The sequence below is a fragment of the Ursus maritimus genome, unplaced genomic scaffold, assembly GCF_017311325.1.
Source record: "Ursus maritimus isolate PB19 unplaced genomic scaffold, ASM1731132v1 scaffold_14, whole genome shotgun sequence".
Taxonomy (NCBI): Eukaryota; Metazoa; Chordata; class Mammalia; order Carnivora; family Ursidae; genus Ursus; species Ursus maritimus.
The window spans coordinates 37,826,668-37,853,066 of NW_024423786.1; the positions used below are offsets into that span (position 1 = coordinate 37,826,668).

Genomic DNA, 26,399 nt, shown 5'->3' on the forward strand with positions numbered 1-26,399 from the left:
GCTGCTGTACCATGGTTTTTTGAATGCCGTATTTATTTACTTATTTATTTATTTATTTATTTATTATTTTATTTATTTATTTATTTTTAAAGGTTTTATTTATTTATTTGACACAGAGAGAGAGACACAGCCAGCGAGAGAGGGAACACAAGCAGGGGGAGTGGGAGAGGAAGAAGCAGGCTCCCAGCGGAGGTGCCTGATGTGGGGCTCGATCCCAGAATGCCAGGATTATGCCCTGAGCCAAAGGCAGATGCTTAACGACTGAGCCACCCAGGCGCCCCTGAATGCCATATTTATTAAAAAGGACATTTAGAGACTGGAGTTTAAACCACTTCACCCAGTGCTGCTAGGGATTCCATAGTGTGGAAGGGGATTTCTGTTAATGCTTTCCAGCTTCATGGCTTGGAAGGTCCTCAGTGATCTCTTTGGTTTCATGGGTGAGAGGAACCTGTATTGTTTAAAGCTCATATGAGTTCTGCGATATGGGTAAAAGAAAGAGGTCTTCAGAAGGATACTTGAGATTTTTTTTTTTTAATAGGCTCCATGCCTAGTATGGAGCCAAATGTGGGGCTTGAACTCATAACCCTGAGATCAAGACCTGAGCTGAGATCAAGAGTCGGACACTTAACCAACTGAACCACCCAGGCACCCCTTGTGAGACCTTTGATTTATTTGTGACATGGATCTTCATATTTTCTTGAATGCTGTACTATTTAACTTTGTACATGTTTAGTGTTTCTTGGTAGCAGAGCTTGTGAGTGATTAGATCCTCCAAACATCATGTGGTTGCCTTGGTTTGGTGTCTTAATAGTGTCTGTTCTTTTATTCTTTTGGCCTATTGTTACCTTAGTCACCCCGCTTCCTTAATGCATACTCTTTTCCACTATAGTGGTTATGAAACATGATGTAGTTTATCCTTGAAAAGATAGAGAAGATGATGTTGAGCTATTTGTCAGTATATTACAATGGTACAGACCATCCTGTCCTCTATGGCTTTATTCATCACTACTCTTGTCACCTGTAGATCGTTACCACATATCAGTTGTCTCAGGCTTCTTGGGTGTTATATGTTGTACTGTAAATCTGAAGCAAAAATTGGGTTTAAGTTATTTATCAACACCATTATTCCTACCCTCCTATATCCTTGCAGTTTACGAGGGAGTGGAAATAATAGTCTTGGGACTGTCACCTGTGGTCCAGTCCATCTGGTACCCATTATCTTTGAGGAGGAGGTCAGGAAAAGAGAAGCTAGCGTTGCCCTAGACACCTTGGAATCTAGAGGGCTGCTGTTCTCGGGGTTGGCCTTATTCTTCTTGCAGACATGAAGTGATGAGAGATGAATTTTCTCATGGCTGGCTGTGGAAGCAAGAGACAAACCATAAAGGAAAAACTTAAGAGAAAGGACTTCTTGATTCTTCTCCTGTGCTTCTGTTTAACTTTCCTTTTAGAAAGGTTAAGGGAGAAAGAGATTAGAAAGGGGAGTGGGTAGGTAGTTGTTAGGACTTCTGAGTCTGTGGTGCAGGAAGGAAAAATAGAGACTTCCTTGTCATGGATAGCCAAAGTCGAGAGGGGCAGGCTCAAGAGGGCCCTAACGAGTGGCCCTAGGGCCCAGTCCATGGAAGAGTCTAAAAGCTTCTAGCTGGGAGGGGACTAGATGTCTTTGTAGGCAATGTAGGTAAGTTAGCATTGCTTCTGGATTTCAAGGCTTGTTTCATTACATACTGACATCACTGTCCTTAGGGATTATCTGGTGCATTTCATATTTAAAGTACCTCCTTAGAGAACTGGTTTTACTCTTAAGCCCTTGGCATTTTGATTTTGATTTAGAAGTGTTTTAGTGGGATATACCATATCTAAGCACATTTCCTTTGTATCCTGAATTCTGTTGATTCACATGTCCTTCTGGAATCTTGCAGTAGTTTTTTGCAGTATTCACTATCTCCATTAGATTTCTGTCTTCCCTGTGCCCGCTTGATTTTATTTTTAACTCACTTTCCTTTGTGTGCTTCACCTAATTTTAAAATTAGACATTTAATTTTCTTACAAGTCATTTGCCATTCAAAGTTTTGTTCTAGTCTAGATATGTGCTCTCACGTCTTCTCAGATGTCCCAGGTATGACTTATATGGCTCAGGATGCCAGCACCTGTGACTGACACCTTTGAATTTGCCTTTTCACCTTAGCAAAATAAAATTAGAAGTAGGAATGGTCAGCTGCCACCTGATAAAATGGTCCAGCATAAAGTACCTATATAAATATTTATTAATTTAAAAAGCTTTATTAAGATAGAATTTATATACCACAAAAATGATTGTCTTTTGCCCTTATGTTTCAATAAGTTTGAAGATTAATAAGAAGGGATGAATGGAATCAATATATTGTTGAATGAAGACATATATGATGTATTTGATATCCATAAATATTTTGTTCCTGAGGTCGCTAGTCTTCCAACCTTGAGGCATTTGATGAAAGCAGAGATGAGCCTGTCATTTATGAAAACTCATATTATCCATTGGAATTTTGGTATCTGTGTTGTTTTTTTACAAATCAATTCAGTCATCTTTGACGGTGGCTTTTAGGAAAATTACAAAACGTTTCAAAGATTAGTAATTAATCATTGTTCCTAGATTTTGAAAAGGCAATACATTTCAACTAATTATAGTTAACCTTAAATTAAAAAAAGCAAAAACAAGGGAATAATGCTCTCTTTTCTCCACTCCATTTTGGAATCTGGGACACACTGTGCGCTGTGCTTCCTGTGTGTTCTCCACTGCCTAGAAGCGGATGGTAAGAGTCTTTACTGATTACACACCTGCTGTAAGCCTGGTCATTGATTCCTGAAAGGCCTTTTTCTCCCCACCCTAAATTTTTAGAATGTCTGTGAGTTAGATTCTGTCCATGAGGAGAAAAACACAAGTGTTTATGACTCTGAAATGAGCCTTTTAATGATTGTTAACACCTGGAACAAGTGTCAGGAGGAGAAGCAGGAGTTTACCTTTTATAAAATATGACATGTTGAATGAACTGTCAAGAGAGTATGCTCAGGTTTTATTTATTTTTTATTTAATTTAATTTTTTAAAAATATTTTATTTACTTGAGAGAGCACAAGCAGGGGGAGCAGCAGGCAGAGGGAGAGGGAGAAGCAGGATTCCCTATGTGGGGCTTGAACCCAGGACCCTGGGATCATGACCTGAGCTGAAGGCAGATGCTGAACTGACTGAGCCACCCAGGCGTCCCTAGGCTCAGGTTTTAATTACATTCTTATAAAGGTATCATAGTTAGATTAACTGTTCTTTAAGTATGACCAGAGGTTTGTTTTTCTAAGAGGTTGGCTATATTTTTGAAGGTAATGTAGGCTAAAAGCTATTTCTCTTGAAAATGAGACATGTATCCAAGAAGAATTTTGAATGGTCTGGAAACAAATGCTGCACTAATTTAAAAAATCAAATTGTTTAAGTCCTGGAGAACAAGACAGCAGAGAATGTCACTGGAATACCTGGAATCACCTATTTTGGTTCTGTCATTGGGAGTCTGTGGACAAGGGTCTATTACAGGAAAGGAGAACTTTAGGACCAGCAGGTACTCAGAGGACAGCTATGCACACGTTCTTCATTAGGGGTGCACTTCACAGTTCCTGGGCAGACTTTCCAAAATCCGCCTGTGTGAGCTTCACTTAGAAAGGTTGGTTCTGTCAGCCTGGACCCTGGGTGTGGTTTAGAAATATGTATTTTGGAAAACTTTTTCCCAGGTGCTTCTGATGATCACATCTGAATAGGAGCCACTGATTGAATTAAATCACCTCTTTAACAAGAAATTGAGATTCACAGAACTTGGCATTAGAGAGATGTTCAGTAAATAGTGCTTCCGTTGTAATTCTGGAACATGGGCAGTGTTGATGGAACTCCTGGGGTTTTGGATCTGGGAATGAATGGATAAGACCATAGAGAGCTGGAGAGACTGGAGAGAAGCGAGAATGCATTCAGTGAGTGTAATGAGAGTGGGTAGGAGGGAGTCCCGGGGACCCGCCATTTGTGGGAAACAGTAGTTCAGCTGGATGTGAAGCCACAGGAGTGGGAGAAATGAAAGATGTTTGAGGTTTTCACCTGGTAACTGGGAGGAGTATAGAAAAGGTACTGGCTTTAAAGATGTTTTGAGTTCAGTTTTGGAATTAAGAGATTTTAAGTTTCTGTGGTCCGAATGGGTAGAGCCGTCTGAGAGTTCAAAGATTTGGAATTAGAGGAAATATGAAGACAGAAATTAAAGTTGTAGGAACCTCTGTGCCAAGGAGATCAGCAAGAGACCAGGTTCAGATGCGCCCAGTGTGGAGGCAGGATTGTGGTCAGTCACCATAGAGAAGCCCCCTGGTTGGCCACCCAGGCCTTCTTATTCCTTTAGGAAGATTGCCATCAGTGTAACAGGAACAACAAACTTTTGTTGAACACTTCGTATATGCTAGATACTTTCCGAAGAGATTATTAATATACATACATGCATACACGTTTTCCCCCCCTTTAAATGCTAACATACAACCCTATGAGGCAAAGTAAATCATCCCAAAGTCAGTTATTGCATTGGTAGAGTTTAGTGGCAGCAGCTTGGCTCCAGAGCAAACACCATTAATTGCTGCCCTGTGGAGTCGTGCGGGCAAAAGCCAGACTGTCCAGTGTTGGAGGAAGAGAGAGTGAGGGAGTGAGTGAGCATGTGGCGGGCGGGGTACCCGGAGGCCGGGAATAGGGTTTGGGTGGAAGCAGTGTGGAGCCTGTGTGGATGGAGAAGTGGTTAGGTTTGGCCGACCTGGCCCTCCTCAGAGAAGATGAGAAGCCAGTGGAGAGAAGCATGAAGGTGGTGGGTGTGGTAATGAGATCCGGAGAGCACTGCTGCTCGGAGCATGAGTGGAAGGCTGGCTTCCTACTCAGACCAGAGTTAAGTCAGGTTTAGATGTGGAGATGGGACCAGAGGGCAGCTGAGGGAGCTCATGCCAGTTGACTTCTCCTCTCTGTAGGAGGGGAGTGGGTTGGTTAATCTGCAGGGGTTTGGGGCTTTGGATAACCATGAAATTCACTTAATAGTGGAATTGAGAAGAGTTTTGGCATTCTTTCTGTAGGAAAATTTATTAATAGTTCAAAACATCCTGGCCCTGAGTCCCTCTAATTCTGTTTCCAAGGCCTTAAAGTCTTAGAGAATTTTTTAAAACCCCATAATATTCCTAGATCTAAAACCTTATCTAAATGTTGTTGGGGATGATTCTGGATTTTAGTAAGATTTTTTTTTTCATTAAGTAATAATTCTTAGTTTCTTTTCTTTCACTTTTTTTTTTAAAGGTAGTTTTATTTTTTTTAAAGATTTTATTTATTCGACAGAGAGACAGCCAGTGAGAGAGGGAACACAAGCAGGGGGAGTGGGAGAGGGAGAAGCAGGCTCCCAGCGCAGGAGCCTGATGTGGGGCTCGATCCCAGAACGCCAGGATCACACCCTGAGCCGGAGGCAGATGCTTAACAACTGAGCCACCCAGGCGCCCCTCACGTTTTTTTTTTTTTTTTTAACCACTTCTGACCACTCCTTAAATCTTTAGATATGAAAGAGAGGGGCTTATGTTACCAATCAGGTATTTAAACCAGCAGAGAATGCTCCTAAAATTACTTCCTAGACTCTCTTTTGGGTTCAGCTACAGAATTAGATTCTGTATTCAGTATTTTGATTTCGTGTTTTTTTTGTTTTTTTGTTTTTTTAAAATTTTATTTATCAGAGAGAGAGAGAGCACTAGTGTAGGGAGGGGCAGAGGGAGAGGGAGAAGCCGACTCCCCACTGAGCAGGGAGCCAGATGCAGGACTTGATCCCAGGACCCTGAGATCATGACCTGAGCTGAAGGCAGATGCTCAACCAACTGAGTCACCTGACTGAGTCAACCATCTGAGTCGCCCCAGATTCTACAGTATTTTGGACAGATTTGTGAGCTTGTGTTTCATAATTCAGGTTTCAGATTTAAAATTTAGAAAGTGAGTTTATGGCCATATCGATGTGTAACAAAATACGTGTTAAACCAGCATTGGTCATTAAGCATAGAATTTAAATGATGGAGTGATGTGTTTTACTTGAGATTCAGGTAGAGGGTCCCCTTCCTAATCATTTCCCTTGCCCTGTCATGGTCACATAAGTCCTCCTGACCTTCTGGGATGAATATATATAAACTATTTCTTCTACTACAAGATTAAAGCTTGGATTTGTAGTCTCCTGGAAGAACTTGGAATGTTATCTGTAGTTCAGAGCTCAGACCCTGATTGACCCTATTTTCTAGGATTGCTTTTGATTTAGGAGCTTTTTCGCATTTCTCCTGGATCAGCTAGGCTTTGATGTCTTTAGAAATGAAAAAGAATGGTCTTCCTAAATTTGCTGGCTAATAGATGCCTGTTTGAACCTTGTAACCTTTTACATACCCACTCAACTGTGGACCTTTAAAAGTTATGGGACATTGAAAATTTATGTGAATTGTCCAGGTTTACATGCCATATAATTTGGCAGAGCTAGGATTCTAACCCAGGTGTGTTTGATTCCAAAGCCTGGGCATTTTCTCCTGTCCCACTCTTTAATGCCAAGTGTGCATATCAGTAACTATGTATTAATTTCAGATTCAAAAATAAAAATAAAAAAGTTATGCCATCTTAAATTTTAAATGTAATTATATTGTCCCATAGAGGCTTAAGAAACACAGGGCTTTGGATACTTTTTTCCTTAATGTACTCATTTTTAACTGTGGTACTTTATTAATGAATTAGAACTAATTTTGGTCAAGGTCATGAAAATATGGGTAACTATGTATTAATTTCAGATTCAAAAATAAAAATAAAAAAGTTATGCCATCTTAAATTTTAAATGTAATTATATTGTCCCATAGAGGCTTAAGAAACACAGGGCTTTGGATACTTTTTTCCTTAATGTACTCATTTTTAACTGTGGTACTTTATTAATGAATTAGAACTAATTTTGGTCAAGGTCATGAAAATATGCCTGGAAAAAAAAAGGCAAAAATTCTAATCTGGTAAGCACTTTGGATTAGTTCTCTGAATTTTGACCTTTTCCCCTTTCCCCAGTATTTGTATGAACCGATATGCTTGTAGGGGTGATGAAGGAGCTTGTCTGTGTCTCGGTTTGTCATTACTGCCTTCAAGTACTCTCAACGCCTTTCCAGTAGGTGAATGCTTAGTAGTCGTGGCCCAGGGTGTCACGTGTGTTTTCATATACAAGCATGTGCGAGCTCTGGTCTAGACCATACACACATTTGTACAGGCCTTAGGTTTACTGGGTAAAGGGGTTAGTTTTCCCCATGTAGCTGCCAGAAATTGTTGAAAAGTCTGTCACTGGGTCAAACAGCATATCAAAAAGTCTCTAAAGGATGGTTTCAAAATTATCAAAAGTCCATAAAGCATGGCTACTCTGCTGAACATGAGCCTAGTTTATATTATAGCTGGTGAACACTAGTGGCCAAATAAGCACAAAATTTTAGGTTTTTAAGTGATTGGCGTGCAGCAACACTTTAAAAAAAATGTGTTTTACCTATGTTTTTTCTGTGTATGTTGGGCTTATTCTTTCTTGACTTTCATTAGTCTGATGTAGTAAATGAATTTTGTATTTTATTGTTGAAGGAATTAGAATCCTTTTGCTACTGGCAAGGTTGACAGTTGGTGTTTGAGCAGAAGGATAAGTGAATGATGGTCACATTTACTTGGGAACACCTGTTATCCTTATCAAAACAGAGGTGTCTTTGTTTCTTTTCAAGCAGGAAAGGACACCATTTGGATTCTAGTGCAAAGTTGAAATCTGTGGCAGAGGCTAGAATGTATCCTTTATAAAGCCCAGGGTACCCAGAGCCAGTATTCTATTAGTTTTCTGGTAGTTTTCCTGACTTTGGAAAGATCTCGTAAGAATAGAGGGAAGGACGGTTTCTCTAGCACACTCTTTGTTGTGTTTTCGTGTGTGCAGCTTGTAACAGAATATGTAGGTATCTGTTCGGTTCTGTTGTGAAGTTAGTTTTGTCGGACAGTTAGATCATTGGGTACTTATGATGGCACTCTTGAGAGGTTTACCCACTTCCTTGGTTTTAAGATCAAGGGCAAGACCTTGAAGGGCTTCGGAGCTGACTCAGCGCTGTGTTCTTCCTCTGTCTTGTTAAAGCATTGCTTTTTAGATGTCCAGTAGAAGCTTTTGTTCCAGTGGCCCAACTGATTTCACTTGGTTTGGTTGATGCAGGAGAGAGAGAAGAGCTCCCTTGGTTTTATTACTTATTTAGGAACCTAGAATGTTGGTGGCTGAGAGCTTTGTGAATGAATTGTGTTTTCTTGGATAAGGGCTGTGGGACCAGTCATGCCTTTGTGGAGTGACCAATAATCCTTGTCTGAGAGGTGCTTTGAAAAGTATCTTGGGGAACATGTGTGTGCCTGTCTCAGTGTTTATTAGATTACCTAGATCACCACTCTCTCTACTGATGGTTTCCTCCCGTCCTTTGGGAAGAAGGGAAGGACTCCCCATGTGGCCCACATGGGTTAGGCCTCTGTGTTTTTCCTAATGGACCTCATGCTCTCTTACCAGGAAGAGGAAGAACAGGAGGAAGAAGATGACGATGAAGATGATGATGACACTGATGACCTAGATGAGCTTGACACTGACCAGTTGCTGGAGGCGGAGTTGGAGGAGGATGATAACAACGAGAACGCAGGGGAGGATGGGGACAATGACTTTTCTCCCTCTGACGAGGAGCTAGCAAACCTTCTAGAGGAGGGAGAGGATGGGGAGGATGAAGACTCTGATGCAGACGAGGAAGTGGAACTGATCCTGGGGGACAGTAAGTCTAGGGCCGACCCTGAGGCTGAGCCTTGGCACCCAGGGGAAGGTCCCTTCCCTGCACCCTCCCAGCCAGCAAGCTCCAGCAGGGTTCTGTGCCCCCTATCTGTAGATTCACCACTCTGGCCCCTTAGGAAAAGCAGTTTCACATCTCTCATCCTCTGCTCTTCCACCAGACTGTGTTACTAAAAGGCTGTTATCAGAGGTTGGCACTTTTTCTGTAAAGGTTGGACAGTTAAATATTTTACGCATTGTGGGCCATATGGTGTCTCTCGCAGCTCCTCAGCGCTGCTGTTACAGTATAAAAGCAGCCAGAGACCAGGTGTAAATTAATGATCGTGGCTGTTTTAGAAGTAAAACTTTATGTACAAAAACCCATGGTAGATTTGGTTTGGCCCATGGGCCGTAGTTTGTTGGCTCCTGCTTTAGAGGATGAGCCTTAGAATGGAAGGCCAGATGTAGTTCTTCCTGAGGGGCGGAGCCAGAACTGGCAGCTGCTTATGGGGTGCTGTGCCTGCTCCTTTCTAAAGTTATAAATAAAAGCCCTCGTGGAGGAGTCTTTTCCTGTGTGCTTTTGCCTAAGCCCTCTTAAAGGCCAGGCGACAAATGTTTCTCTTTGGCTTGTTTTGTCATTCTCGCCCCCTCTAATTTTTCTAATAATTTCCCTTTAGGACAGGTTTCTGAAGTCAGGTTTTCTCCTGACTATGCTAGTGAATCCTGAATAAACCTAAGCTGCTAGTTCTAAGAGCCTGCTAGCTCTGCAGTTATATTCTGCCCACTTCAAGAGGATCTGTCTGGCAGCATCACTGTGATGTATGTCACTGTTGACAGACTTATACTTGTTGTGGTCCTGGTTCTTGTGCTACCCTGGCTAACTGGGGAGTAATCCCTGTGATACCCAGCCATTTTCATGTAGCTAACCAGGCCAGTGTGCTCACAACTAGGGCAGGTATGATGCCTAACATGGTAGCCACTAACCACATGTGGCCACTAAAATTTAAATTAAAAATTCATGTCCTCATTTCATGTCCACATTGAAGTATTTGGTAGCCACGTGTGGTTACCATATTGAATGGCACAGATAGAGAACATGTACATGAAATTCATTTACAGGAAATTCTGTGTGCTGGCCTTGGCCCTACTTATGCCAAGCCTCTTCATAGTAGATGCTCGGTTTGTATAATCATTGGCGTTTGGTGGCAGGAGGAGGAGTGTGCGTGTATGTGCATGTGGTAGCAGAGGGTGGGTGACAGTACGTATTTAAGCCTACGTAGAAAAGATTCTATTCCACAGTGACCCAAATCCATTTGCTTTGGGATAAATCTTATATGTGCTTCTAGCCCTCAAATCGAAGGCAGGATTGTCTTAGGGGGCGTTTTTTTTACATAAGTCCTCTTGCCAAAGTTGTATATTGAGGAAGCTCTCTGGGGCCTGTGCCTTCTATCTGCTGCTTACCAGCCTCCATACTTGGAGGCTGAGGTGATTCAGTGGAGGAGGACTTGCCCTGTCCCTCGCCATGGTCAGAGAGCCAGGGAAGAGGGATTAAAGGGCAAGGCACACATGACAGGATCAAGAGTGAAGGGGCAGTTTTTACTGACCCTTTTTGTCATCTGTGAATAGGGCCACGTGGGGTACAAGTTCTGTTCCTTCCAAGTAATAAGGTAGGCTGGGAGAGCTACTGGTGCTGGGACGCCTGGCATGAGAGGAGCACTAACTTTTTTATTCTTAATAATTTGAATATAAAGCGACTAAATTTGTCTTTGGCCTGTAAAATTACTGCCTCCTTTAACTGTTTAGGAAATTCCTTCCTTTAGGCCTAAGAGGTACTGGAAAAACCTTAATTCTATTAGCAACAGAATATCAGTTTATTTTGGTAGGAATATTTATGATGTGAAAATGCCATAATGTGACGGCTTGAGGACTTTTCAGCTTGGGCTCTAGAGTTGAGGTAGTGATGTGGAGGAGGCACGAATATCGTGTCCTGCATTGCTGTTGGTTTGAGAGAGGCCTCCAGGACCTTACAGCAGGGCAGGCAGAGGGAGCATTCTCTGTACCCTTGGTTTGCTGATAGTTTGCTTCAGTAATCATCTAGAGCATTAGCTCTTAACCTTTCTGAGCTCATGGAGCTTTTTAGGGTGATGAGAGTCAGTGAGACTATAGAAAACCACACCCCTGTGCCACCTCATAACTTAGCGAGGCCCCGGATCCCATAGAGACCTAACGATTGGTTTCAGATACAGAACCCCAACCCTAAGAAGCGAAAACACCTTGACTCTGAAGTCTTTTGTGTGTTCTCTGTTCCAGTCACTTCTACCTTCCCTAAAAGCCTGTGTGTTGGAGAGCAACAGGTTAAAACATTGCTGGGATTGGTTATTTACATCTAGACTGCCTTTGCCAGGAGAGGTCCTGACCAGGGTCTGGGGTCGGGTCTCTTCAACACTTGAGGATGCGAAAAGGCTGAGGAAGGTAGAGGGTGGAGCCCTGTGGCCACCAAGAGGGAGTCTGTGCCCATGCCCTGAAGATTATCTCAAACACTGTGCCTGACAATTACTTGCGTAAAGAAGAGTGTGTCCCTGTCCTCTTCCAGCTGCATTTATACTCTGTCCTTGTGATGCAGAGTTGTTAAGACTCTTAGCAGCTGCACAGCTGGTGGCCTGGTCTCAGGCAGGTGGCCTGGCATTGTGAATCCTAGATCGCAGGAGCACCGGGGGAGTGTCTGGAGGTCCGCCATGGCCCAGGACACCGTGCTGTGCTCGGCTCTGGGAGCAGATCCTGCCCTTCCCTGTTGGCGCTTGCTTCTGGAGGTCTTGCAGCACGGAAGCTGACGAGGCTGTTTAGCTCAGCTTGGCAGGTGTTCGTGTTCCCCACTCCTCACCAGTAGTCAGGCTGTGCTTGTGTCCTTTCAGACCCAGGAGCACCGGTTTTTCCCAGACATCTCTCTCGTTTACATTCAGGACTTTCTTGTATCACAGCCATGTGTTTGTTGATTTTCCTTTATCCACTTCAGCTTTCTTCGTAAAGGAGATTGTAGCGAATGGAAAGAAGGTTTGGGAGCATGGGTGGTTCTTGGCTCAGCTGAGAGTCAGTTCTCAGGTGTCTGGGAAAGGCTGATGGGGAATGCTGTGGAACCACTGGTGTCCCTCTTTGTATGGGAAGCCCACAGCCTGGGGGCTCACAGTCTGTCTGCCCACTTCCCTGGAGACCTTGTTAAAATGGTTTCACAAGCTTCCTGAGCTGTAATCGGGGGGGCACCAAGACCTTTCCCTTACCTTCACTGAGCAAATACTAGAGTCCTTAGGAGCTAGGTAACTATGTTTCTCTCCAATTTTGATCAGCCAGACATGGTGTATTTCATTTTGAAGGTTCTTTTGCCTACTTTCACTCCTCAATGGATCCTTCCAGAGGTGTTAACTAATGTGGTCTATTCACTGCCTGAGAAGGCAGATGGTCCAGCGAAGGGCTCCTCCTGTGCCAGAGATACGGGGTCACCTTCCAGGATGTCCTAGCTGCTCCCTGCTGGCCTCCGGCCTCGAGTTTCTAGGTACCCATTCTCTGGTATTGCCGCATGCTGGCCTGTACCTTTTTGGGAACTTGTTCCCTGCTGATTATATTCAGAGGAATGAATCCTGGGTTGTGACAGCCTCTACCTCTATGAGGTTTTCTGATAAGAGAGTTGTTGAGTTTAAAAGAAATCTCATTCTTGCTTGGGCTCAGCCTGCCTTTTTAGTGGCCCTGGGGGTTGTGGGGGGTCAGGCAGGCCTGTGCCTCCGTCTCAGAAGGACGTGAGGCCAAAGGGCAAAGGGCTGCGGAGGCTCATTCAGTTCTCCCTCAGCCCTGCCCCTTTTGCAGCCATTCAGAAGTTTCAGAGGAATCTTACCTGTCCCTTTAGGGCCCCCCAGTCAGGAGGAACCTCTAGAAGGCAGGGAGTATTGCATCCAGGCCCTGTGAAAGGTGCAGGCGTAACAGGTCCCAGGGGTGGCCACTGTTGCCAACAAGTGTACTCTCCAGAGCCAGCTCCAAGGAGTTAATTGATGTGTTTTCTTCTTGCTGGAAACGGATGATTAACTTTGCTCAGGTAGAAGTGTATGTCTATGTAGGTGCTTCCTTCCTGAAAGCTTCCTCTAAGCCTGGAGCATAATCCAGTCTTCCCCTCTTACCTTTCAGCGGACAGCTCTGACAACTCTGATTTGGAAGATGACATCATCTTATCTCTGAATGAGTGAGGAGCCATCACCATGTGGAAGACATTCTCGACAGGCCAGAAACTGAGTCAGATGAATTCGGAACACCTTCCTTTCCCTTCCTCCCAGGGCTGGCTTTTAAGGAACTGCGTGCCCTGCATTCAGAGGACTGTGGCTTAGAGGCCTCACTGGAATCTGAGGGTCCTTCTAAAACAATAACAACCACAAAAAAGACAACAGGGGTTAGGCCCTATTCTGCTTCCCCCTTCTCCTAGGACGGACAGCTCTTTCCTCAAGGGGAAAAAAAAAAAAAAACATGTCTCTGGGGTTATTTCACAATATATTTTCTTTGTATAACGTTCTTTACTTAAAGAACAAAAAATAGTTTTTTATAAAATTAAAAAAAAAAAAAACCAGGCATTTATAACTGAGGGTATGAACTTATATCCACCAGGTCTCTTGTCCCTGCACTTCATTTTCTATGGAAGAAAATGATGTCTAAAGAACAATATAGAGGCATTTTTACATACGTATTTAAATGAAAAGGAAAATCGTGGTTTCTTAAATTGATAAGGATTAAGAATATTTTATTATAAATATAATATATGATTTTTTAACCTGTTCTGTTGCCTCATATGCTGTCAGGTTAAGTTGTTCTCCTTCATGCCAGAGGTGGGGAGGAAGGCAGTGCTTGTCTGCTGAGTAAAAGCCTAGATTCACCCACCTTCATGGTTTGGGGGCAGCAAGGTCGTTGTGGATATTGGTTTTGTGGAGTTGAGGGAACTTAGGATATAAGTTCACTCCCTCTATTTTTCTTTGTGATTCAGTTTTTCAAAAAATTTTTTTCTTCCCTTTCTCCCCAATGTGGAAATTACAAATCAAAGGCCTTTTTCTTTAATGTAAAGTGTATTTATTTAAAAAAAATACAAAATAAACTACAAGTCTGTCTTTGTTTGTTTATAGCCTTTCCCTGTTCTCTTTTACCAAAGTACGGCGGCCCCTTTCCCTGCAGCTCTCGTCAGCCCGTGGAGAAGACGCCTTCCGAGAGAGGCAGTCCGGGACGGCGGTGAGAACGCATTCTGCCCAGATAAAGCATTCTGGGGAGAAAAGGAGCTTAGTCACAGTGTCTAGCCCTGGTCTGCTGCCCTCCCCCAGAGGGATCGGTCTGTGCTGGGGAACCACGCTGGGGCGGGGGAGGTGTTCGGGCACCGTCTGCTGTGGACACGCTCCGTCCCGGGTTCGGACGTAAGAAGGCGGCTCTGCAGTTCAGCTTTGGTGAAGCTGGGACGTTTTGGAGGAACATGCTGGCAGAGCTAAGGAGCCGTGGTTAGTTGGGTGACCACCATTACTGTCTCCTCAAGGGAGAGTGCACAGAGGACCCTAGCTCTTCTTCACTTTCGGCAGTTTGGGGCAGCAGGGGCGGGGGCAGGCTGGGTGTACAGACAGGGCTCAGGCCTCCAAAATCAGCCTGTGGTTGGTGAAACGGGGGTGCTGCCAGGGAGAGTGCCCCAGGCTCTGACCTCTTCACTTAAACCCCTCACCCTGCTTTCCTCCCACAACAGGAGACCGCAGTCTCTTCCTTTGAGTTGCCCAGATAACAGCTTCTTGGTTTCTATTATGTAGGTATCAAATAGCTAGAGACTCTTCTCCCTTTGCCGAGAGAAGAGGGGACCAATTTGGTTGTGAAGTAAACAAGACAAGACGGCTAAACTCACCAGGGGCTGGCCAAGCCCTGCTGGGCTTCGGAGCACCGTACACGGATCGCACACACCGAAGCGGGCCTGTGTCACACAGCTACCTCTTGGTCCTTTAGAGAGCGGAGGTCTCAGCTCTGTCGTTGCTTCATGCCTCGGCTTAGATGGGTCGCTAACACCTAACCCGTGGAGTAGCCCTGACTGCTGGTGCTGGATGCATCAAAAGGAAGCAGGTTAAAAGTCAAGAAGAACACTATTCTAGCCATGAACTCAGCTGAGCCCCTGGCGGTCTCCCTCAGCTCTGCCCGCAGCTCTTGGGAGTGCCCGCAGGTCTCCCGGGGCGGAGATGGGGACCTCCCGACAGGGAGCAGAGTTCTGGTTGACTTGACAACACGCCCTGAGAGGCTAAGGAGACAGCAGCCTTCTTTCTTACTATACGAGGGCTTAAAATCTGAGTCACTTAGAAGAAACATGTACAATACTAGCAAACCAACAATGCGGCACAATTTGCCTCAGATTGATTTTTTTGTTGTTTTGCCTTTAAGTGACACCTCAGTCTGACAGCGCCTTGACCGCCTGACCTGCCGGTGCTGGCCGAGGCCCTTCTGAGAGTTCACAGAACCTGCTGTCTCGAGAGCCAGGAGGAGGAAGTGGCTGAGAAGAGGGTCCAAGGAAGAGGAGCAGGAGGAAGGTCACAGTTGGCTGTGGCTCTTTACCAAAACTCTGTATACAATTTTTTGTTTTTGTTAGGGCTAGAGAACACCTATCCCTGAAGAGTAGACAAGGCAAGGGTTGAAGTGTCCTCTCCAGCCAGATTTCCTGGCAGGTTTACATCTGGGAATGCTGCCGGGTGGTGTGGGATTCTGGGTGCTGAGCACCCACTCTATGAAGAACAGCCCAGAGAAGTTTTGGACCTCACGGGGCAAGGCAACTCTGGCCTCTGTGTGGCCCAGGCACTTCTCGAAGAACTGCAGGGAGCCCTGCCACGTGCTCTTAAGCCACCCCTACCTCATTTGCTTTGAACAAGTAAGGCCCACCCCTGCTTCTGGCAGTAGGAGCTACCCTGGAATGGAGGAGCTGTGGTCAGCTGAGTCCCTCACGGACTTGGTCAGACGCCTGGTAGTTGTGGACACCGCTCAAGTACAAACAGGCAAATAAACGCACTTAACACTTCCTTTGTTCATGTTTTTTGCTGTGAACGTGCTTGTTCTCTCATGAGCACCAGCTGTGGCCCAGTGAGCAGTACCTCCCCAGGCACCTTCCCCTGTTCATTTTAAATCTCCAAGGTCTCAAAAAGCCACCTCTTTCCCCGTGGAGGCAAGTATCCTCCAGGCCGTCCACAGAGCCTCATCCTCCACCTCAGGACGGTTTCTCTCAAAGCATCCCAGCTGTCACCTGTGTTGCCTCGCATGGGCTGGGGTCGTGGGCCAGGCCAGGAGAGTGGCGTGGCCAAGAAAACCTGGAGTTCCTGGCCGGTTGGCTCACTTCTCTTACTGAGGCTGCTGCTGTCCTCAGTTCTGACAGTGGTCCTTTTGGGACATCCAAACTGCCACACTGAAGAGTGTATCTGGGCTGTATTCTATGGTGACAAGTGCTGTAGAACTGACTGGTTTCCCTCCCTGGTCCCCTCTGACCTCATCAGAGACCAGGGATGACAGCATTTTACTCTTTGAAGCCATCTTTCCCTCCCAGCTGGAGGACGTCTCCACATTCCTCCCCAGCTGGGCTTGAATGGCTCGGACTAGCTCTGCCCCGACACCTTGGCACCTGTGACTTCATTTCCCCACCGAAGTGCCTTTCTCCCAGGGGTCCCACTTCAGCAGCAGGGCAAGAGGCCAAGGCACACGCTCACCTTACACCTGAGAAACAGGTATGCCGGTTGAGAGCGCTCCCTTGCAGTGCTGCAAAAATTCTTCAGGGGTTCAGTGTCCCCTAAAAAGCTCTAGTGACTGGGCAGAGGCCCCCTCCATGGACACATTAGCTCCCAAACGAGGAAGAACCAGAATTCACAAACACTGGGTAAGTTTTAAGAATTAGCAAAAGCTTCTTCCCACCCTCCATTCTGGCATTTGGCCTCCAGTGTCCCTGGGAGTCTGAGGCAGCTCTGCCTCCAACCTGGTGTTCCTGGGCTGCCCCGTCAAGGCTGAAAGGGAGGCTGAACAAGAGGAGCCTGCGTCGACCTGTGACACCAAGACCCTGTGGCATCAATACCGTACTTGTCTGACCCGTGACTACACAAGACCACACAACTGCTAGACTACCTGCTTGCAAAGGCCTCAAGATTAGGCATGTTGTCCAACAGCTACAGCTCAGAGGGACGCACACACACATTCAGGGCAGGGAAACAACTCCGGGACTACCCAGCTGCCGGCTCCGAGCTTAGGCTCGCGGGCTCTGCCCAGGCAGGCAAGGCAGGGTCCAGAGGCCAAGCGAACCCGCTCTCAGCCAAGGCTAGAAACAAATGTGAACGGAGTCCTGACTGGGCCCAAAGAGCGGAGGGGCTGAGAGCCACCAACACAGCAGGACTCTGAGCTCCACCTGGACCGCGAAGTTGACGTAGGGCATTTGTGTGCGTGCAGTGGGGAAAAGTCTTCCATTCACTGAGGAAAAACTTGATTAAACCAGGACTCTGAACAGGATTAAAAATCCATCCTCTGACAAAGGCTTTACTGACAACTTTCCATACAGTTAGTCAAAAAATAAAAAAATACAGAACACAGCAGACAGTATCTCATACACTAGAAATCAACGTGACAGGAGTCCCTTTTCTCAATGCTGTAAAAAAAAACAAAAACAAAAAACAAAACAAACCGAACATAACCCCGAAAATCTAAGAACTTAGTTTTGGTGGGGGTCAGGACTCTGGTCCCCCAACAAATGAACCAAAATAACCCAGCAGAGAATTCAAACCAAGGGGGTAGGATGTGGGGACGGGGTGGTGGTCAGATTTTAAAATAACTGCTTTTGTGACACAAACGCGGAGCTGGAGACAGGTGTGGGCTAGGCAGTGTCTCGTACTATGACTATCACCATGTGCTCTTCCTCTAGCTTGCCCAATGTCCTCAGTGCTGACTGGAGGTACTGCTGGGAAAAGTCGCAGGGCGGGAAGGCATAGAGCATGCCTGTGCTGTCTCTGCCCTTGGACCCCCCCACCGGCAGGCTGATCACCCCCGCGGCCTGCTTCTGTTTCAAGTAGGAGACCAGGTTCCTGAGAAGCCGCCTCTGTAGGCCCGGCTCCACCGTGGGCATCCCCTCAGTGCCAGGCCCGCTGGGGGTCGCCTGGGTGGCGAGGAGCACCGCATAGCCATTGGGGCTCCCCTGCTTGATCCGCCGCGTGACCTCGTCGAGCTTGGGCTGGTCCAGTCGCAGACGCTGGGCGATCTTCAGCTGGGTCAGCTTGCTCCCGGAAGTGTGGTCTTTGAGGAGGCCAGTGAGAACCCCTTGGTCCCCCTCTAGGATGTGCATAGATGTCGGGAAGCAGCTGTTTTTCAACACTAGGAGCCCGTTCCAGCCCAGCTGCAGTGTCTGGGCATACTCGGAAAGATTCTTGAGCTTTTTGGTCTCGTGTTTTGGCTCTTCCAGAGGCTTGGGCTCAGCCTCAGCGGTCCGATGATTGCGCTCGCTCTCTCGTGTCTTCTTCCCGTGGGAAGAGTCTGGAGCCTCGTGGTGGTGGTGGTGGCTCCGCTCCTCAGCCCCGTGTCTGCTGTTGCTGAGGGAGTTGCTACTGGACTCCTTGGTCCCGTCACTGGAGTGGTTCTCCTTACGGCTGCGCTCAGGAGTGCGGTCAGAGCCCCGGTCCACCTGCTGCCCACCACCCTTGGTCCTGCTCCGTTCCTCGTAAGGGGAGTGGGTTGTCCTCCCACGGTCACTGGAAAGGCTCCTCCGCTTCCGCCTCTCTTCCCAGGGCTTGGGCAGGCCCCGGTCCCCATCTCCCCAGCGCTCCCCACTCCGGCTGCGCACCGACCGGCTGTAGCCCTCCAGGCTGTTTCGGCGGTCAGAACTTTTACTAGGGCTGGTCCAGTCCCCTTCCAAAAAGGTCCGGTCTCGGTCTGAGTACAGGAGGTGTGGGGGGGTCCTATCCCGCACCCGCAGGTCTGCATCCAGGTTTCGGTGCCGGGTATAGCCGTCTGGGAGCAGCTCATAATGCACAGGGAGGGGTGAGGGCTGGTACTGCTGGGGATACCGAGTCTCCTCTGCTTTGGCAAAATCCACACGCAGCCTCCGGTCTGGACCACCCAAGGGAAAGCCCCTCATTTTCGCACAGGCGGCCTGAGCTGCATCCAAGCTCTCGTACTGGATGTAAGCAAAGCTATCTCCCTTGACGTGATCAATGGTCCGAATGCTCCCAAAGCGGTCAAACTCTCGGGCCAGCGCGGCCAGTGAGGTGTTAGGTCCCAGGCCGCCCACCCAGAGGCGAGTGGTGGGGTTGGCCTTGCCATAGCCTATCTTAATGGGGTTTCGGCCAATCACCCGGCCCGACATGGCCACCTTAGCCCTGTGGGCCATGTCTAGGTTCTGGAACTTGAGGAAGGCATACGCACCACCCTGGCCACGGGCAGGTCTCTTGATGACCACCTCCTCAATGATGCCGTACTTCTCAAAGGCCCGCCGCAACTCCACCTCAGACACGCTGTGGTCCAGGTTCCCGATGAAGAGGTTGCGCGTGGCCCGCTGGTCGTCCTCAGGCATCAGGTCCTCCTCGCACACGGCGGGGTAACCGTAGGGGCGCCCGCGATCGTCGTACAGCCCGTAGTAGTCCAGGGCCCGCTCCCGGGATAGTCCCACTGCGGCGGCAGCGGCAGCATCCAGGGCAAAGGCTGCCGCGGCGTGGCGGGCGCGGGGCTCCCGCAGCGGCGGGGCGGCTACCGGGGACAGCGAGCGCTGCTTGTACTGGTAGCCGCCGTGCAGGGGTAGGTAGCCGAGAGGGTCGGCGGGCGCGGGCGGCCCCGGGGGGGGCGTGGAGGCGGCAGCGCTGCTGCTGCTGCTTCGCCGGCTGCTCCCGCCGCCGCCACCACCGCCGCCACGCAGGTACACGGGCTCCACCTTGAGCGGCCGGTCGTAGAGCAGTAGCTGGCGGGCCAGGGCGTGCTGGCGGGCCTCGCGTGCGTCCTGCGGGTGCCGGAAGTTCACGTAGGCCACGCGGCCCAGCTCTGGCGTGTGCGACAGGCGCAGGCTGATCTCACCGAAGCGCTTGAACTGGTGGAAGAGCCGGTCCTCGAGGTGCTCGGCGGGCAGCGCGGGACTCAGGCTGCTGATGAGCAGAGTCTTGTACTCGGGCGCGGCCGCCGACGAGCCGGGACCCGCGGGCTCGGCCCCAGGAGGCGGCGGAGGTGGCGGCAGCGGAGACGCTCGGGGTGAAGCACCTGAAGCGCCTGGGTCCCCGGAGGCCTTGCCGCCGCGTCCCCCGCCGCCGGCGCCCGAGCCCGAGGAGCGTCCGCTGCTCGCACGGTGATTTGCGTCGCCGGCGCCGCGGCCGTCACGATGCCCACCCCCGCCGCCCCCGCTACCGCGGGGTTTGTCGCGGGCCCGCGTCGGAACGGGATGCTTGGCGCCGCCCGAGGCCTTGTGCGCCGCCCGCCGCCCGCCCGCCTCCGCCTCCCGTTCGCGCTCCCGCGGCCGCTTGGCCGACGATGACGAGCCGCGCCCGCTCGGGCTCGAGTCTCGCTCGCTCTGCCTCTTCATGGCGCCGGCGCGGCGGGCGGGCGGGCGGCCCGCAGGCCCCTCACAGCGGCGGCGGCGGCAGCAGCGGCCGAGGAGGCAGCGCCCCCGGCGCCGCCATCTTGGACAAAAGGACTCGGCGCGGCGGTGGCAGCGGGGCGGGGCGGGAGCGGCGCCCAGGGGCTGGGCGGCGCGTTATCAGGCTGCGCCGGGGCTGTCACGTGACTCCGCAACAGGCGGGGCAAGAGGGGGCGCCGGCTGTACGTCATCGAAATGCGCCGCCCCTGTCACGTGACCCCCGGGGGCGGGCGGGAGAGAGCGGTCCGACAGTGGGCTCTGGCGCCACCGCGTGGCCAAGGGGCTTGCTACGTGGAGATCGGGGACCTCGCGAGAGCGGGGCTGGTTCGCTCTGTCCCCGACCCCAGGGGGCGGCAGGCCCTAGGCTTTCCGCTTCCCGCTCGGGGGTCCGCGCTGCGTGGAATGGGAGTGGCAGCGTCTGTGGGCGCCGGGCTCCCTGGTCTTGACTCAGCCCGTCCTCTTTACGTGGCATACCCTCAGTCCCCACCATAGCATCTCCCGACTGTGGTCCGGGATCAACAGGCGCGAGGACCTAAGCACGCCGCTCCCCAGGCCTCGTCCAGGGCCCACGCCCCACAAAGCCGGCATCCTCCGCGTTCAGGTATCACCTGCAGCGGTCCCCGGAAAGGCCGCGACGACACCATGGGCTATGAATGCAAAAGGCGAGGCCCGTTTGGGTCCAGGCAGAGAAACCCCAGCCGACAAACCTGCCGTTTACCGAGTGGGAATAGGCTCCTTAGCGCCACTGGGTCGAGCCTCTGCTGTGGGCTCCCGAGCAGATAGTGGGCTGTAAGGGCAGGGCCACGGAGCCAAGGGTGAAGAGGCGGCCAAACCCAGTAGTTCCGACAGCTTGCCACGCTTACCTCTCGCTGACCAGTGCCCTTCTCTCTACCTCCAGGGCCAGGACCTCTTCTCCAGAGGTGAGGTGCGGGGAGAATCCTGCCCAGGTGCTCAAGCCCCCTTGGGAAGGTTTCATTCTCCAGAGAGCTGCTGGGCGCATCGCAGAACCTGACCCAACTTCTGCAAGGAAACCGTGGGGGTGGGGAAGAGTCTGCCAGTTCCTCCTCCTCCTGCATTCAAATAAAGCAGCTCCTGGAGCAGCTGAGGCAGGTGCAGGGGGTGAGCTCTTATGAGAAACAACTGTAACAGTTGCCTGATCTGAACTCCATGTCCAGAATGGGTTAACCCTTTGTAGATCACCTTGGGGGGTCAGCCCTAGAGCTGTAGTGGTTGGGTGTTCAGTGTGCCTGTGTTGTGTGGCCTTTAGGCCACAGCCATCCACCTCCTAAGACTTCGGTCTTTGGCTGTGGATTTTCCCAGCACCTGTTGGGGGCTCAGGACAGGCACTTGTCAGATCTTAATAGCCCACCTAATTCCTCCAAACAAGGAAGTAAGTCTTGGCCTGAGAAGTAGCTCAACCTTCTTGCTTCCCTCCTAGAAACGTGGTGTTGAAGATGTGCCAAACGTGGGGCTGCTGCTGGCTCTCGTCAGTGGATGACACAGGTGGTAACGAGGCCTGTGGAGGCAAACTGAATTCAGCAGCATAAACGATGTGATCTGGGGTCTTCCTTGGAAAGCACTGCTTTAGTCCTTCCCTTCAGGTGGTCTTGGCAGGCCCGAGAAGCAGAGGGGTCTCCACCAAGTCACAGCTCATACTGACAACTGGGTTTCCCAAAGCCAACCCCGGAGAGGAGCTGAAAAACCAGACTTGGGGACGAGACTTCATTGGTTAGGCTTATCTTGGGTACATAAGGCAGAAGGCAGCCTCTCACTGACTTTGTATAAACCAACCCCTGCAAATCTTGCAAAACCCTAATTAGGCATCAGAAGCTTGGGACTGACACCAGACTGCAAACTCCGATGACCAAGGAGATGGCCAGATCTGGAAGCCGGGCCAACAGCATGTTTAGAAACGTGATGGTACTGAACATAGGCAGTGACGGAGGTCATCCTCCCAGAAGGCCACACTAAGTCGACCCTCCGTCCTGCTCGGGCACAGCCCCAATAAAGCCCCCCCTTGTACACCAGATTCAACCCTCTGTGCTCTGCAAGACGGCGCAGCCTCTGGCTCCTCTCCTGTGACTGCCACTCCAAGTCACCTCGGGGTGGGGATTGGGCGCAGCCTCCTCCCGGGCTCGCCTCCAGTCCTGCACCAGCGCCCCCCACCCCCGCCTCAGCCCGGGGCCTGCCCTGGCGTCTCCAGCCCTGGAGGCCGAGGGACCAATGTGAAGATATCGGACCATTCTTTGTAAGCTGGAAAGCATAAACTGGTGGGATCTTCATGAGGGTTGAAATCCTATTTCAGATTCACTTTAATTCTCCAAGGACAGCTAGAAATTTTCTTCCTTTAATAAAAAATTCCCAGACACACTTTGAAGTCCTAGAGTAAACCAGCAACAGAACAAGGTGAATCCCCCCAGGGGGGCGCTGGAGAGCCAGCATCGTCAGGAAAGCTCCAGGCTTCACACCTGACATTGTCAGGAGCCCGCCTAAAAAATAAATTACAAAAAGGCTGTGGGGAAGACGCAGGTGAGCTGCTTTCCCCTCCGGTGCAACAGGGATCAGGCCGACTACAAATCAGTCCGTGAACTGGCTGCCTTGGGGGCATATTTAGGCATCAGTTCGTTAATCTTCCGGATGTAGTCAGACTTCTCCGCACAGCCTTTGCACGTCTCCCCCCAGTCGTCCAGGATCTTCTTGAGCTCTTTAACCCGGAGCTTCTTCAGGTCCACCGTGCTCAGGTCGATCTGCTTGTCTGGAGGAGAGAGCAGGGAGAGCTGGTGGGAGTGGCCACAGACACCCCCCCTCCCCCTGCCCCGGCAGTCCCAGGACAGGTCACCCCTGCAGATGCGTGTCAGTGCCCACTGCCCCGAGGCCCTTCACCAGAAGGCCAGTCTCACCCCAGGGGCGTCCCGAGCCCGGGACGGAGGCCACGTGGTCCTTACGGGACGAACCTTATAGGAGAAATGTGGTTCCCACTCCCCCAGGTACCTTGACAACTAGTCACAGTAGAGAGCAAGTCACCGTAGAGTGACAGCTCCAGGGTGACAGAGCAGAGAGATCTCCCTGCTGCAATTTCCCAACACAGGCCCTGGTCAGGAGCTTACTCCCCAAGACCACTCGTGAGCACAGAGAGACCGTGAGCCAACTGCACCTGTCCCAGGTCCCTCTCAGGAGACTAGGCATCTTGAACACAAGTGGGCAAACAGGCCCTTGGACACTTGTCACAATAAAATATGTTGGTTTTGTTCAAATTTTATAGACGAGGACAACTATTCCTGGTCCTGACTCTGAGGACCTGGCCTGCTTTTTTCCACCAGAGGGGTGCCACAGTGCCCGGAACTCTTGCGCCTGCCTGCACACAGCTTTTCTCTTCAAGGTAATAAAGATCACTGGGCCTTCAGCAGGACGAGCCTACTAAACCCAAGTCAGGCCTCATCCCTTCTCTGCTCAAAAACCCATGTTCCCAGGGCCTGGGTGGCTCAGTTGGTTAAGCGTCTGACTCTTGATTTCGGCTCAGGTCGTGATCTCAGGGTCGTGAGATCGAGCCCCTGCATTGGGCTCTATGCTCCATGGGGAGCCTGCTTCTTCCTCTCCTTCTGCCCCCTTTTTCTAAAATAAATAAATCTTAAAACAAAACAAAACCCAAAACCTCTCTGCGCCCCACCTCCAAACCAGAACCAAAACAAACAAAACCATGTTCCCAACTTCACTCAGATTAAAGACCTGAAGCCAAACCTTCCCCAACCTGCAAGGCCCCCTGTGACCTGTCCGTGCGCCACCCACTGCCCGCTTCCTCCGCCTGGAATGCTCGTCCATGAGCGCCTCTTGGCTGATCTGCTACCGCCTTCAAAGTTTGCTGAACGCCACCTCCTCCGTGAGGCCTCTTCTGCCAGATCCGTACCCCTCCCACCACCACCGACCCGGCTGCCGAACTCACTGGCCGCGGCTCTAGCTTCTCAGCTGCCTCTCCCAGCTAGAAAGTCAGCTCCGTGGTGCCGGAGCGCAGAGGCTCTGTGGCGGTTCAGTGAGGCCTGGCCACACTCACCGTACTTCAGCTCGCAGATCTGGCTGTCCTTCTTCTTGAGCTTCTCACAGACCTTCTCCACAGGGATGTGGTGGGCCAGGGGCTTGGACACCTCATTGATGATTTTAGTGGCAGCGTCATCTGTGGCCCCGATGTAGTAGCACTGCACAAGAGAGGACAGCGGCCTTCAGGTGGTTCCACTTGAGAGCCTTCTCCTCCGCAACACACTGACATCTCAGAACCTCTCTCCTGGCAGGGCCTCATGTTCCCACGCCCTGCCTGTCCTGGCAGTCAGATCGGTCAGCGTAAACCCTGGGCTCTTAATACATGCTCGGTCCCAGAGCTGACAGCCTCCAAGTAAGTTTACGAGTCACCAAGATTCAGACCTTTAAACAGAGACAGACAAACCAGCGACTGCCAGGGAAATTAAAGCTACAAAAGTCATCATTTTGCTAGGGCTCTTGTCCTCAATTCGGCCCTAGCCCACCCTGTGCCCACTTTATCTTCTTGTGCCCTTGCACATGGCCTCTGGTGCTCACAATGGCTGTTCCCTCTGCCTGGGAGGCTCTTCCCCCCATCCTTGCCCCCGCCCCCCAACGATGACTCTCCCTCAGAGAGATTCTTGACTATTCTGCCTAAATCAGCACCCACCCTCTCTGCCAGAGCACCCTGGTCATTTTCTCCGGGACACTCATCCCACGGCATCATCTGTTTGCCTGATTGTCATTTCTCCCCACTGATCCTCCTGGTGCCCAGCACACAGTAGGTGCTTAATCAGTACTAACATGATAAAAAAAAATATCCTAACTGCAGAATGCATGAAAGCACATGAGTCCCACACCAGCATACTGACACAACAGCACACCTCCTGAACACAAGTGGGCAGGGCCAGGCAGGGAGGGGAACCAGCTACTCACCAACCGATTCTCTTTGCCTCTTGCTTCCCGGCAGAATTTTATAAGTTCTTTTTCAATAGAGGATGGTGAGAATGTGACATCTCTGTCTTTGAGGTCCTGATAAAATCTTCCCAGATAAGAGATGCAGACTGGAAAAGAGGGAAGGGAGATGATCAGCAATCACCAAGTTGCACCCCAATCCACCAGGAGGGAACTCCGTCAGCAATTTTAATAGGAGACACGGAAGTGAGTTTTTCCATCACCGGGGTTTCTCAGGTGCCTGCAGGCCGACAGAACCCAGCTCCAGGTTGCTGGGGTCCCCTGGTACACCCAGGGCACACGGGGAACGAGCATCACCCAATGACCCACACACGGCTCCTCCCTGCTCCTTCCACAAAGTTTAAGCCGAGACTGAACACGTGTCCTTGAGATGGACTCAGTGTGACCTCATAAGAGGCCAAACTGGAGAGCGAAGACAAAAACGATCCAAATGCTTCTCATTTTCAAACATAACACCGAACCCCGAGGTGCGGCTTCGCAAGCCCACCGGACCCGGCGCGGCGCTCACGGCCGGCCCTAGGGGCTCCCGACCTGAGCCAGGGAGAGCCTCTGCCCAGTGATGGGAAAGGACAAAAACTCCGGCGTTATCTCAATGTCAAGCCAAGTTTTCTGCACGATCTAGTCCCAACTTTCTTGTCGGACCAGTTTCCTAGGCCCAGGAACTGTTTTCTAGGCTGGTGTCTGCCCCTCCTCGGGCGCACCCCGCTGGGACCGGCCGCCGCCCCCTCCCGTTCCAGCTCCGGCCTCTTGGCCGTTCCGTCGTGTTCAGCGCCGCCGCCGGGCCGGCCCCGGCGCGCGAACCCCGGTCCCGCCGCGCGGACCCCGGCCCCGCCGCACCTTCGCAGTCGCCCGGCCGCAGCGTCCGGCCGCCTGGCAGCACGCTCAGAGCCAGCGCCACCGCCAGCCCGTGCGTGGCCCACATCCTCCTCCTCCTCCTCCACCGCCGCCGCCGCCGCCGCCGCCGCCGCCG

At 50.4% G+C, this 26,399-nt stretch overlaps 3 protein-coding genes and 1 long non-coding RNA gene across 5 annotated transcripts in view; 2 read left to right on the plus strand and 2 right to left on the minus strand.

The window, feature by feature from the left end:
• DCAF1 (DDB1 and CUL4 associated factor 1) overlaps positions 1-13,976 on the plus strand; it is a 76,364-nt gene extending 62,388 nt beyond the window's left edge. Inside the window, exons 23-25 of one of the 2 annotated variants that reach the window (XM_040628747.1) lie at positions 2,778-2,786; positions 8,584-8,836; positions 13,000-13,976. In XM_040628747.1, coding sequence (XP_040484681.1) covers positions 2,778-2,786; positions 8,584-8,836; positions 13,000-13,058 — 321 coding nt within the window. In that variant the 3' untranslated portion in view covers positions 13,059-13,976. The remainder of the gene's footprint in view (positions 1-2,777; positions 2,787-8,583; positions 8,837-12,999) is intronic. The other variant, XM_040628750.1, reaches the window with a different exon arrangement.
• Positions 13,977-17,349: 3,373 nt separating this feature from the next.
• Positions 17,350-20,407, minus strand: RBM15B (RNA binding motif protein 15B). The gene has a single exon (XM_008704107.2). It carries the CDS (start codon positions 20,390-20,392, stop codon positions 17,711-17,713), a length of 2,682 nt encoding a protein of 893 aa, XP_008702329.2. The 5' UTR covers positions 20,393-20,407; the 3' UTR covers positions 17,350-17,710.
• A 382-nt stretch (positions 20,408-20,789) lies between these two features.
• LOC121102498 lies at positions 20,790-22,936 on the plus strand. Its single transcript, XR_005834548.1, has 2 exons — positions 20,790-21,565; positions 21,885-22,936. It is a non-coding gene; the product is annotated as an uncharacterized LOC121102498 (long non-coding RNA).
• Positions 22,772-26,399, minus strand: MANF (mesencephalic astrocyte derived neurotrophic factor). The gene is made up of 4 exons (XM_040628751.1): positions 26,267-26,399; positions 25,391-25,518; positions 24,495-24,636; positions 22,772-23,201 (listed from the first exon to the last, which is right to left on the minus strand). Exons 1-4 carry the CDS (start codon positions 26,349-26,351, stop codon positions 23,017-23,019), a joined length of 540 nt encoding a protein of 179 aa, XP_040484685.1. The 5' UTR covers positions 26,352-26,399; the 3' UTR covers positions 22,772-23,016.